The sequence below is a fragment of the Castor canadensis genome, chromosome 4, assembly GCF_047511655.1.
Source record: "Castor canadensis chromosome 4, mCasCan1.hap1v2, whole genome shotgun sequence".
Lineage (NCBI taxonomy): Eukaryota > Metazoa > Chordata > Mammalia > Rodentia > Castoridae > Castor > Castor canadensis.
Window position 1 is genome coordinate 167,357,518 of NC_133389.1, and position 12,031 is coordinate 167,369,548.

At 55.7% G+C, this 12,031-nt stretch overlaps 2 protein-coding genes across 4 annotated transcripts; one reads left to right on the forward strand and one right to left on the reverse strand.

Annotated features, from left to right (window-relative positions):
- Positions 1 to 497: 497 nt before the first annotated feature.
- Chpf (chondroitin polymerizing factor) lies at positions 498 to 5,259 on the reverse strand. Its single transcript, XM_020177459.2, has 4 exons — positions 4,709 to 5,259; positions 3,143 to 3,716; positions 2,489 to 2,668; positions 498 to 2,164 (listed from the first exon to the last, which is right to left on the reverse strand). Exons 1-4 carry the CDS (start codon positions 5,020 to 5,022, stop codon positions 908 to 910), a joined length of 2,325 nt encoding a protein of 774 aa, XP_020033048.2. The 5' UTR covers positions 5,023 to 5,259; the 3' UTR covers positions 498 to 907.
- A 161-nt stretch (positions 5,260 to 5,420) lies between these two features.
- Positions 5,421 to 12,016, forward strand: Tmem198 (transmembrane protein 198). 3 transcript variants are annotated; one of them, XM_074071821.1, is made up of 5 exons: positions 5,421 to 5,834; positions 6,216 to 6,348; positions 8,761 to 9,336; positions 10,498 to 10,700; positions 11,044 to 12,016. In XM_074071821.1, the coding sequence occupies exons 1-5, from the start codon at positions 5,544 to 5,546 to the stop codon at positions 11,179 to 11,181; spliced, it is 1,341 nt and encodes a 446-aa protein (XP_073927922.1). In that variant the 5' UTR covers positions 5,421 to 5,543; the 3' UTR covers positions 11,182 to 12,016. The 3 variants fall into 3 exon arrangements, with proteins under 3 accessions (XP_073927922.1, XP_073927920.1, XP_073927921.1); XM_074071819.1 differs by having other exon boundaries at positions 5,696 to 5,834; positions 6,179 to 6,348; XM_074071820.1 differs by having other exon boundaries at positions 5,697 to 5,834; positions 6,144 to 6,348.
- Positions 12,017 to 12,031: the final 15 nt, after the last annotated feature.

A 12,031-nucleotide genomic window follows, 5' to 3' on the forward strand; every position in this document is an offset into this window, starting at 1 on the left:
CTACAGGGGTAGGTGATTTGGGGACATCCAGGGTCTCAGTCCCTAATGTCAGCAGGAGAGGCAAGCCCCAGGACTCAGGCATGCTGGGCTGGTTCTATTCCCTCTCTCTAGGCCCAGCTCCCCTCTTGACAGGAGATGAGGGTGGGGAGCGGCCCAGCAGGCCTGGCCCAGCTCCCAGTTTCCCCTGCACCAGCCCCACCCAAGTCCCCTCCACAGGGAGTGGATAGGAGACCTTTCAGTCCTTGGCTAAGCCTGGGGCGGGGGCAGGGGCAGGGTAGGAAGGGAGCCTTCTTAGGTCTCTCTCCCTGCAGACTGGTTTTATAAAGTGCTGATGGAATTGGGAATAAAGCAGCATAAAGAATTCTCTGTGTGCATGTGTGAGAGCGTGCACACTGGGCTGGGCAGCTGCATGCCTTGGTCCCTACGAAAGGAAATGCAGGCCCCAGCAGGGACAACTCTGCCACCCCAGGTCTACCTTTCAAAATTCCAATCACCAGTCCACACTCAGTCAGTTTATTAAAGGCGGGGAACTTCATCAGGGGTCCAGAAGGGAGAAGGTGGAAGACACCCCCCTTCTCAACTCCTCCCCTTGTCCAACAACTTAACTGCAGCCCAGTCCTCAGGAGGCATGGCTGGCGTCAGACAGACAGCACTGCATAAATACACTGAGGCCACAGCCTGAGTCAGCAGTGTCAAGGGGGGCAGGGAAACTGGGTTTGGGGCAAAAGGTGTGGCTCTGGGGCACCTCCCTTAGGGCTTGTCCTGAGCCCAGGGGCCCAGAGTCATAGATAGGACCAAGGGCTGTCCTTGGGGTCTGAAGCTGTAGTCAGCCCTGTCCGGCAAGGCCGGCAGGTGGCTCCAGATGGTTGGGGAGGAGCGAGGCAGAATGCAGGGGCCCAGAGCATGGTCAGGTGCTGTTGCCCTGTTCCTGCTCGAAGAGCAGCATAGCAAGTTGGGTTCGGGAGCCAAGGCCCTCCAGCACACTCTGGCGGCAACGGTGGTACAAATCCTCACTGAGCCGTGCGCTGCACGACTGGGCCCGGTAGCGCTGCAGCAGTGCTGGCTCCACTGCCCGCAGCACATGCAGGCCAGAGAAGCGCAGGAACAGCTCATACACATCCAGACTCTCCAGCAGCTCCTCTTCTTGCTCCGAGGCTGCTGCCAGCCTCCCACGGGCTGCCACATAATCGGAGTTGTAGAAGCAGGCCTCGCTGGCTGCCTGGTGATCAAAGCGACCTGTGTCTCGGCCCAGCTCTGGTGGTCCAGGCCCTTGTGGTGGAGCAACGGCTGGGTGGAAGGCCTGGAAGTGCATGGGAAAGAAAGCCTGCCAGCCAGAGATGGCATGCATGCGACAGCGGTTCAGGAAGTCAGGTGTGAGCACTGTGTCTGGCCCGGCCAGCAGGAACAGTGTGTCCAGTGGGTGCTTCTTGGAAAGTAGATCCATGAGGCGTAGTGGGGAGGGTGCAGCTGTCTGCACACTGAGCCAAGGCACCCGGGCACCAGGGAAGCGCCGCTCTAGCTCTGCCACGTGGGCCTTGACAGGTGCGAAGACATCTGCATGGGCCGCCCGCTGGGCCTGGCGTGGCTCGTACAGTAGGAGTAGAGTCAGGGCTGCTGCATCACCAGGCTCCAGGGCTGCAGTGGCGAAGGCCTCCAGGAAACCTGGGGCCAGGTCACGCTCAGCTGCAGACAGAGGCAGCAGCACAGTGAGACGCGAGGCCTCAGTGACATAGGGCACAGGCAAGATCTCCACACGGCTCAGGGGTCGGAGGAGCTGCACCCGGCGGGTAAGGGGGCGGCGGCCACCCTGGGGAGTCAGTGCCTCCAGCTGTAAGTCCAGTGTGTACTCCATACCCCGGGCTGGATCAAAGCGTCGGTAACCATTAACAAGTTGCTGCTTCTGAAGTTGCAAAGCTGGATGGTAGCGACGGTTGAGCTCCTCCAGGGCTGTCCCCAGAACATCAGCCACATCAGCCTGGTCAGCCCCACGTAGTGGACAGCGGGGCGAGCCATCGGCGCAGGAGAAAGCATGTTGCTCTGTGAAGTAGTCCCAACGCAGGACCTCAAAGCGTGATGTAGGGCGGGATGGGGCTGGAATGCCCACTGGCCAGGCAGCAGCCTGGTCCCCATCAGCAGCCAGTTGGCTGGTGTTCTGGATCTCCCACTGGGCCAGAGAAACAGGCCATGAGCAAAGCATGGGCCATGAGGCTAGCCTACAGCTGGGGAGCTGCACGGGCTGTCAGTGCTACTCAGGATGAACCCCTCAGTCCAGTGCCAGGCTCTCTTCCATCCTTTCCAGGAATGGAAGCAGTCATAAAGTTAAAAGGAGGATTTCTAGAGGCTCCTCAGAGAAGAAGAAAACAGACAGGGACTGGGAAGTAGGTTTGTTCTGATTCTAGGGCTAACTTTTTATTTTCTGGGATGTGAGACCTCAGACCTTGCTCTCCTCACCCTTTCTTCCCTTACTCCCCCCAAGCCCAGGCCATACCTGCAACTCCTGGATCTCCTGGTACGTGCGCTCCAGCTCAGCTCTGGCAAAAGCTTTGTGCAGCTGGTACATGTGCACAGGGTCATGGACAGGGTGCGCTGTCAGGGCACTGCGGAAACGAGGGTCCCCTTCATGCATGGGCTCCCCAGGGCTCAGCTCCAGATAGTTATAGTGCACCCCCTGGGGAAAGGAAGGTTTAGTCTATAATGGGAAGAATGACAAAATTGTCTTCCCCCTTGTCTCACAGTGTCTCACCTCCTTATCCCACTACCAGGCAGATTTCTGTGCATTTATGTCTGCCATGACCAGCTGAGCTTGTGTGACCTTGGGCAAGCCTATGCCAGCTCATTTGTGAAATGGACATGCAACCTGTCTCAGGGCTGTCATGGGGCTCAAATAAAATAAGTAACATTGAACACCTACTACATACAAGGTTGCCTTATTTTCCCTAATCCTTAAAACAACTCTGGGCAGTAATTATTTCCATCGGCATGCATGAGGGTACTACAGCTCAGATTTAGTAATTTATCCAAGGTCACAGAGATAGAAAAAGAAAGATCTGGCATGGAAACTGTCTTTATCTCTACCAGCCCTTCGCCTCCCCAGGGTGTGTGCAAGTAGGTAAGTCACTAGTGAGGAGGCTTATCTTCCCACCTCATGGTCACCAGTGCAGCCCACTCCCGTGGCATCCAGGATGCAGCGTCCCAGCCACTCATCTGGGCGTGCACTGACGATGTCATTGCGGCAGCCTTCCAGGTGGGGGCGCAACTGCTGTAGCAGTGTGCGAGACAACAGAACCCCAAAGCCTCCATGGCAATAGCGACCAGGGGTGGGCTCCCCACCAATGAAGTCCTGGGGCCTGCCGAGATAGAGGTGGGTAGCCGCGGCTAGACTGAGGTGGCCAGTTAGGCGTGCCAGTCCATGTGCCTCCGTATAGGTGGCATCAGGCACTAGGAAGAACCAGTCAAAGTCATCGCCGTGCTGTTCCAGCAGGTGGCGCAGCGCCAGGTGCAGGTGCCCGATGGGCCGCTCCTCTCCCAGCGTTACCACTGCCATGCCCGACGGTGTCCTGCGGCCCCGCGCGCCTGTCAGGAACACCACACGCTCTAGTCGGTGCCCCAGCGTGCGGTTCACAGCCACACCCAGAGTGGGTAACGTGGCCTGGGAGGTCAGCACCGCCACCAGCAGCCTCTGCCTGATGCCCAGCTCTGTGCTGATGTATCGAGTTCTGGGAGAAGACACAGCATAGGGTTATCAAAAAGAGGCCAAGGCAGAGGAGAGACAGCACACACAGGCTCAGCACATCATATCTTCTCTGGGCCTGTTTCTTCACCTACAAATAGAATAACCCCCTCTCCCAGGAGGCATGAGGATTTAAGTGAAATACTGACCTTACACATGTTGTGCTTTGCATTTGGGAGATGGCAATATCCGTGCGGATATGAGAGATATATCCCTGATCTGATTCCTGATTTCACTCTTAGGAGTTGTGTCCTTGAGCACATTATTTAATCTGAGCCATCTGCAAAATGGGACTGAACGTACCTATTTAAAAGGAGCCAAACGCTTGACACGCTGTGCATATACTTGCTTCTATATAAATATGCCCTCATACCACAAGTACAATACTTAAATGATGCAAAAGGAATATATGGCACAGGAGTGTATTGACTGCATGGGTGGGGGGGGGGCGAGGACTAGGACAGTAACCTTCCTAAGGCAGAAGATGCAGAACTGGAATTTGAACCCCGTGTTACTTAGGAAAAATTATTTCAACTCATGAGCAGAGACTTTAATGGCATGAGTACATTGCTTCCTCCCCCATCTCACCCAGAGGTGGCCCTGATAACCATTCCAGGAATGAGAAACAGGTAAATCCTATTTTTCGCCTCTCTGTATACATTCATCCTATGTACCAGTCACTTCTCTAACCTCAACAGCCCAGCTAGGAAGCTAACAGGATCTTTGGGGGACCATCGGGTGGAACTGGTTTAGAACAGAGGCAAGCTCGCCTCAGGCCGAATGGGGCCCAGAGAGAGCTTTAAACTGGCCCCAGGCCTCTCAGGAAAACAGAGCCATCGGAAGTTATCGGAGCCCAAAGACTTCCTGGCCGGCCAGCCCCTTCCTTCCGGAGCTTGACCCGGCCCCCGGCCGCCTCCCCAGCGTGCGCGCGTCCCGGCTAGTGTCCAGGGGGTGGGGCGGACAGAGCTGATCACTTACCTGACGGCCTTCTTAGCGGCCTGGCCGGGCTGTGCCGGGTGGTAGGGCAAGACACGCGGCTCCCAGTTCTCCCCCGTGCCTGCGCCGGCCCCGGGCCTCTCGCGCTCTGCTCCGGGCTGTACGGAGTTGGGCCGGCGCGCCGCGTTGGTGTTGCCGCGCAGCGGCAGCTCAGAGTCTCCGGGTTGGGGCGGCCCTGGGCCGCACGGCTCCTCCACCCAGGTGACGCTGAGCAGGCTTAGGGTGAAGCCCAGGGAGATGCCCACAGCCACGGGCCCTGCGGGCCGCAGCACCGACAGCAGCAGCGATGCCCGCATGGCGCCCGGACAGCGGGTCCCCGGCACCGGCGCAGCCCCACAGCAGCCGGAGGAGACTCCGAGGGGGCGGGCCTGGGGAGGGGGCGGAACCGGAGGGCCCGGGCCCAGCGGGCTGGCCCGCTCCCTCCCCGCCGAGCAGAGCCAGCGGCCCGAGCCGAATCCCCCGCGCTGTGTTCCGATTCCCCTGTAGCTGCGCTCGGCGCCAGAGCTTCGGCCGCTGCCGCTGCTGTCCGACGTGTCACTGCGAGGGCCCCGCCCCCGGGGTGGGATCACAGTATCCAGCTACCGGAGAGGGAGGAGAAGGGGAGGTTAAAGGGGAAGGACCCCCGGAAGTGCCCCCTCCTCAGTGCAGGAGAGGAAGACGCCGGGGGCGGAGTCCCTTGCCTCTCCCGGCGTGGTTGGTGCGTCCCGAGTGACGTCAGAAGCAACCCGCCCCTGCCTGGATGGTGCGCCCTAAATGACGTCAGGAGCAGAGGCCGGAGCTGTCCATCAGCACCAAAGGCCGCGGGCGGGCTTAGGGCATGGGGCCGCGGCTCTGGGGCAGCCCGAGCCCCTGCTCCTGCTCGTTTTTCCGCTCCGGGCCTGGCCGGAATCCCCGGACGCCGCGGGACTACAGTGCCAACCGGTGTTGGAGGTGGAGTGGCACCGCCGTCGCCCAGAGATCGGTCCCTCCGGCCCAGCAGCCGCCTTCCCTGCACGACGGACTTTCCCTGGACCCTAGTCAGTTGGAGCTTCTAGCGCCCTGCAACCCCGGCCGCTCAGGCCCCAGCTCGACCTCTTTCGCTCAGACGCTCAGGTCGCCTCCAGTCCAGGTAGATTTTGAACAATCCCAGATTTAGCGTCCCACAAATGGTCTCCTGGCTGCTTCCTTCTCACCGGCAGCGCACTGTCCTCATCTCCCCCCAACCCAGTCCCCCTTTTAACTTCTTCCCAGTCCCTTTAACCAGGCACTTTTATTTCCCTTTGTCTTTGCTCTCCATTCCGAGGACGCTTCCAGAGCAGCATGATGTGGGCACCATTCCTTTGTCCACTGTGTCCTCGCCGAGTTCTCCCACTCCCACCCTCATCCTGGAGGAGACCCAGGACTGACTCTTCCTTTACCCCAACTTCCTCCCTGTCAGGTTGACCTGGGAGGTTGACTCTCTTCTGTTCCCAGCACTATGCCAGGCACTATGGAGACACTGCGGTTTCAGTTACTGCCCCATGAGCCAGATGATACCTTCTGGGGTGCACCATGTGAACAGCCCCTGGAGCGCAGGTACCAAGCACTGCCGGCCCTCGTCTGCATCATGTGCTGTTTGTTTGGAATCGTCTACTGCTTCTTCGGTGAGATTCCCCGTCATTCCTCACCTGGGCTCCCCACAATTCTCCTAAATTCTCTTCTGGGTCCCCCAAATATTTTCCAGACCCCCCACATGAATAGCTATCTTTTTTTTCCTCTTTCATCCCATTTATAGATCATCTAGAACACAGGTTTTTGAAGTAGGCTCCCTGAATTTGAGCTTGTTTCTGTAAGTTAGTAACTGTGACATATTAACCTGTTTGAGTCTCAGTTTTCTCACCTTTATAAAGAGAACAATGATATTTGTCCCACAGTTATTATAAGAATTAGTAGGCATTCAAGAAGTAGTAGCTTTTGTAGTGAAGATATGTTTGGGACACTGTGCTAGGCAAGCACTGGAAACACTTAGCAGAGTGTTTAAACATGGTCCCTTACAACAGGCATATTGTATGACGGGGGGAGAGACTCCTAGAATAGTCACACTTGTGATACATATTAGAGTGGGTTGGATGGTAGTCACACACCAGGAATTCGCCTACAAAGCAGGCAGACTCTTGTAATGAGGGCTGCTGTGAAGAGGTGTTTGGTTTTTTTTTTTTTTGTGGGTCTGGGGTTTGAACTCAGGACTCTTGCACTTGCAAACCAGGTGCTCTACAGCTTGATCTCCAGTCCTACTTCTGCAAAGAGTTTTATGGGGGAGGGGGTGAGTGTGCTGGCACACAACTGTGATCCCAGCACTAGAGAGGTTGAAGCAGGATAATGGAGAGTTCAAGGCCAGCCTGGGCTACCTAGTGAGACCTGGTGTAAAGGAAAAAAAAGGTTGTACAGTATACTTCCTCAGGGAGTTCAGTTGAAGAGGCAAGTGGGTGCTGATATCTTGTGGTTGTGTTCCTCTTGACAAACTTGAGGCCTTGGTCCGTGGCTCCTTCCCCTCAAGAAAGGTACACCTTTTTCTAATTTGCCCCAAAGGTGTCATATGAGCTAATGGCAGTGATTCTACAGCAGGAGTTACAGAACGTGAAAGAGGAGAATGTGTTCTGTGGTTAGGGGCCCAAGGAAAGCCTCTGGTAGGAGGATTATAAGTGAGGGATTATAACCTGTGGGGGCAAAAAAGGCTGTCAGGTTTGGGCAGGACTGTGAAAAGATTTATCTCTGCAGCCTATGTACCTCCCCCTGGAATGGGTGGGTAGATGAGGTGGGAGTCAAATTGTCCCTCTCCTTCCACCTCCAAACTCTGGAATTAATACCTGCAGAGTGGACCAGAAGTACTCCCCACAAAGGATCAGGATATGTCTGGGGCCCCAGTCTCTATGATCATTTCCCCATCCATTATCCATACCCATTCCCTCTGCATGGTGCTCAATGGAGCCTCATAGCCCCTCTCCTGGAATTTCCTAATACCCTACCCCTCTTGGATGCCTCTACTCTTAGACTCTGAGCCCTTGTCTAAGCCCTATTCCGCTCTTAGATCCAGGAACCTCCTAGACTCTGATATTTACCTTTATCCCTGGAACTGAATTTCCTTCTTATTCTCTTTCTCTTTGGCTCTCTCTGACCCCTTGAGCCATCTTCCCAACTGTCAGGATCCACACCTCCCTCACTCTTTCAGGTATTGTTAATGGGTGTATTGGCCCTACAACCTCCTCTCCTGAAGTTCCAGAACCACTATTTCTCTCTATACTCCTCTTTGATTTTCTATGACCTTGTATAGCCCTAGTGACCCCTCCCCACCCCCTAGTTATCTCATTACTTTGCATATATCTGAGCCCTTCTATAACTCCTAGCTGTTATCCTTGGTTACTCCTAACTCTCTGAGCCCTATAACAATCCATCATTGGATTACTACCCCCCCACCCCACCCCCACACATACTGTGATCTCAATGACCACATTTCTCTGGTCATAATTCCACTTTTGTCAGTCCTCCTGACCTGCAAAGACCTCATCTCCTGGAACTCCCCCCACCCCCAATAACCCAGCTCTCCATCCTCTTTGTAACCTTCCAGCGATGTCTTATCTCTGAAGCCCTGTGACCCCTCAAAGATACCATCTTTCTGAACCTGTGTGACCCCCATATCTCAAGTTTTTTTCTGACTTTTCATCTTTGAACAACCCCTCCCCAAAGACTAGTGACTCTATTGCTGATCCCCTTGTGACTCCAGTGACCTTCTCTGAGTTATGATCCCAAAGACCCAATTGATTCAATGTTGACTCTAATGATCATTATCTCAATAATTATGTTTTTCCAGTGACCCCCAACAAATGTAGCTTTCTGACCTCCTCTGACCCCAATGGTCCCATGACTGATGACCTCATGACCCCAGGGCCCCCCAGTTCTTTGATCTTAGTGTCCATGTCCCTGATTTCCCTGTGTTCTCATCTTCCTGACACCTCTGACCTCCTTTCTCCAGCCTGGTGATCTCATTTTGGCCCCTCATGGGCTCTGTTCCTCTCCAGGTTACCGCTGCTTCAAGGCAGTGCTCTTCCTCACTGGGTTGCTGTTTGGCTCAGTGGTCATCTTCCTGCTGTGCTACCGAGAGCGGGTGCTGGAGACGCAGCTGAGTGCTGGGGCAAGCGCCGGCATCGCGCTGGGCATTGGGCTGCTCTGCGGGCTGGTGGCCATGCTGGTGCGCAGTGTGGGCCTCTTCCTGGTGGGGCTGCTGCTTGGTCTGCTGCTCGCTGCTGCCGCCCTGCTGGGCTCCGCACCCTACTACCAGCCTGGCTCCGTATGGGGCCCACTGGGGCTGCTGCTGGGGGGCGGCCTGCTCTGTGCCCTGCTCACGCTGCGTTGGCCCCGTCTACTCACAACCCTGGCCACCGCTGTGACTGGCGCTGCGCTCATCGCCACTGCTGCGGACTACTTTGTGGAGCTGCTACTATTGGGGCGCTATGTGGTGGAGCGACTGCGGGCTGCCCCTGTACCCCCACTCTGCTGGAGGAGCTGGGCCCTGCTGGCACTCTGGCCCCTGCTCAGCCTGCTGGGCGTTCTGGTGCAGTGGAGGGTGACAGCTGAGAGGGACTCCCATACAGAAGGTGAGATGGCACAGGCCGGGGTGGCCATGGGAAGAGGGGATGGTCAGGGAGGGGTGGAGGACTGAGGGAGTGGGGAGAAGGGACAGACATTGTACACACCAAAAGTAGAAGGTCAATAGGGTGAGAGAGCTGACTTGCTCATGGTCTGAGAGGATAGGGCAAAGTGCTTCCGTTCATTGCACGACAATGGGTGGAGAACTGGCTCTGGGCAGATATAAAACAGAAAAGGAGGGACTCAGGACCTAGTGAGTGACAATGCACCTGCCCTACAAGCCCAGGGCCTTAGGTTTGATCTCCAGCACCACAAAAACAAATAAAAACCAAGCCCAACTCACCAGGAAAGCCCCCCACCCTTTGTGTGTATATCTAGGCTAGGTGAGAGACAGATGACAAGACATGCAAACAGGATAATTCCAGTTACGAAGAGATATAGGAAGATACACAGGGCAACATGAGTGACTTTATATTAGGCTATGTAGTTAGGGTGGTCAAGGAAGGCTGCTTGGCAGAGCTGACATGTGAGCAGAGACCTAAAGGATGAGGGCCAGCATGAAAAGAGCTGGAGAAGAGGGGGCAGTAAGGGCAAGGGTCTTGAGAAGGAATGAATCTGGCTCATTTGAGGCAGGAACTGGAGTGTGGCTCAGATGTCAGGCTGACAGTGAGGGCACTGGGCCATGAAGAGGAATCTGAATTTTATTAGAAGGGAAGTGAGAGGCCATTGGGAGGCTTAACGCAGGAGAGGATATAGTGTAGCTTAGTGTTTGGGATGCTCATTTTGCTGCTGAGTGCAGAAAGCCTTGGAAGGAGGCAAGCGGAGAGGGGAAGCAGTGAGGAAGCAACTGAGGCTGTCCAATTGAATCATAATGGTGACTGGCCTGAGAGTTACTGTCACCTATGGCTCAGGACTAGAAGAGGGACAGCAGCTAGGGAGGGGGTACCTGGAAATCTAAGAATCTTACAAAAAGACCTTTGCAAGAAAGAACTGCAGGAAGTCTCATCTGGGAAATGGGGGACCAGGAAAGGAAGTGATTGGGTGGGGGTGGATGTAACCAAGAAAGGGAACCTGGAAGCCCAAATCCCACAATAGGAAGAGGAGGAGGGACTAGGGAGAGAAGAGGCATGTGTGTCTCTTGAGTCCTTCCTCTGCCTATCCCTCCACAGTGGTCATTAGCCGGCAGCGAAGGCGTGTTCAGCTGATGCGGATCCGGCAGCAGGAGGAGCGCAAGGAGAAGCGGAGGAAGAAGAGACCTCCTCGTGCTCCCCCCAGAGGTCCTCGGGTTCCTCCGAGGCCTGGACCTCCAGACCCTGCTTATCGACGTAGACCAGTGCCCATCAAACGCTTCAATGGAGATGTCCTCTCTCCGGTGAGCACCTTGAGCCCCTCCAGCTTAAATGTGGGAGAGGGGAGTGTATAAATCCTGTCCAAGCAGGACTAGGTTTTCCCCAGGAGCTGGTCACCATCTAGAAAAACATCCATTAGAACCCCTGCACCAGGGCCCTGGTGGATCAGTTCTGGGGATAAGGAAAAGGTATCTTGAATACAGTTTAAATGGGATAGGGTATGTGGTAGGTATCAGGGCTAAGGACATAGTGTGGGGAGGTCCTGGATCTGTGTAGTCTAGGGGAGTGTCAGGCTTGTGGATGTTCAGGAGAGGTGGCTTTCAGTGGTCTGCAGTGGTACTCACACCTGTGCTTACTCTCCCACAGAGCTATATCCAGAGCTTCCGGGACCGACAAACTGGGAGCTCCCTGAGCTCCTTCATGAACTCACCCACAGATGCGGACTTTGAGTATGGGTCCCGGGGACCACTGACAGCTTGCACAGGCCCTCCTGTGAGGGTATAGCTGTGTCCTCACCTGTCTAGACTCTGCAGTCACCAGCTCTGCCAGCTTGGGGAAGCCTGCCAGGCCACAACCCAGGCTGTCTGGTCCTGTGGCCTTTGGCTGTCCCCCTCCCCTCTCTGGAGAGGACTGGCCTGGCCACTAGAAGGGGGGATCTGACTCAGGCTAGGCCTGGCCTGAGGGGAGAGCCTCCTCCCAAGTTCCCGAGAGGCCCCTGAGGGACTCAGGGTGTGAGCCCCATTGGGGTGTGCTCAGGGTTGTGAGTGTGTTGCCCATGTATGCGTGTGTGTGAAGGGGTAGGCTTGGAGGGGACACTGGGACACTTACCTTAGATTTTTGATTGGCAGGGCTTCTCCAGGGTTGGCCCCACCTCCTATCCCACTCCTACGGGCCACTCTCCTGCATGTCTACATGGAGGAGGCCTGCCTGCCTCCCCCATTGCTCTGCCTTCCAACCACTCATCTAAGGGTTCTTGTCCTTGTTCACGGGGCAAACTGCAGCACTCCTCACCCTCACCTCACCCCTGGCCTCTTCAAAGCCGCTAGCCTAAAGGCAGTGGCAGGGGATTAAGGTGGGGGGTGTTGCTCTGGGCTGGGTTGGGGAAGAGGGTGGAGGGAGAGGGGCTCAAATGCACGGTGCATGTTTGGTGTCCATCATGCCACTCTGGACACCTCATGCTTCTGTCCCCCCACACCCTGTTTTACATCTTTTATAAATGTGCCAAACTGTGTGGGATTTGCCGGGCGTGGTGGTCTTCGGTGGCTGGCATGTCCACAAGTCAGCTGGAAGCTCTGCAGTCTCCAGCCCCTATGTTACCTACTGCAGGGGTTCCAGGCAATGTTTGTCCTCCCAT

Bases quoted from the DNA above. Each gene is read 5' to 3' on its own strand.
- Tmem198 (XM_074071821.1), top strand. From the start codon at position 5,544: ATGGGGCCGCGGCTCTGGGGCAGCCCGAGCCCCTGCTCCTGCTCGTTT. The intron at 6,349-8,760 runs GTGAGATTCCCC...GTTCCTCTCCAG, and splicing joins AATCGTCTACTGCTTCTTCG to GTTACCGCTGCTTCAAGGCA. The intron at 10,701-11,043 runs GTGAGCACCTTG...ACTCTCCCACAG, and splicing joins ATGGAGATGTCCTCTCTCCG to AGCTATATCCAGAGCTTCCG.
- Chpf (XM_020177459.2), bottom strand. From the start codon at position 5,022: ATGCGGGCATCGCTGCTGCTGTCGGTGCTGCGGCCCGCAGGGCCCGTG. The intron at 3,717-4,708 runs GTAAGTGATCAG...GTCTTCTCCCAG, and splicing joins GCCGCTAAGAAGGCCGTCAG to AACTCGATACATCAGCACAG. The intron at 2,165-2,488 runs GTATGGCCTGGG...TCTCTGGCCCAG, and splicing joins AGGAGATCCAGGAGTTGCAG to TGGGAGATCCAGAACACCAG.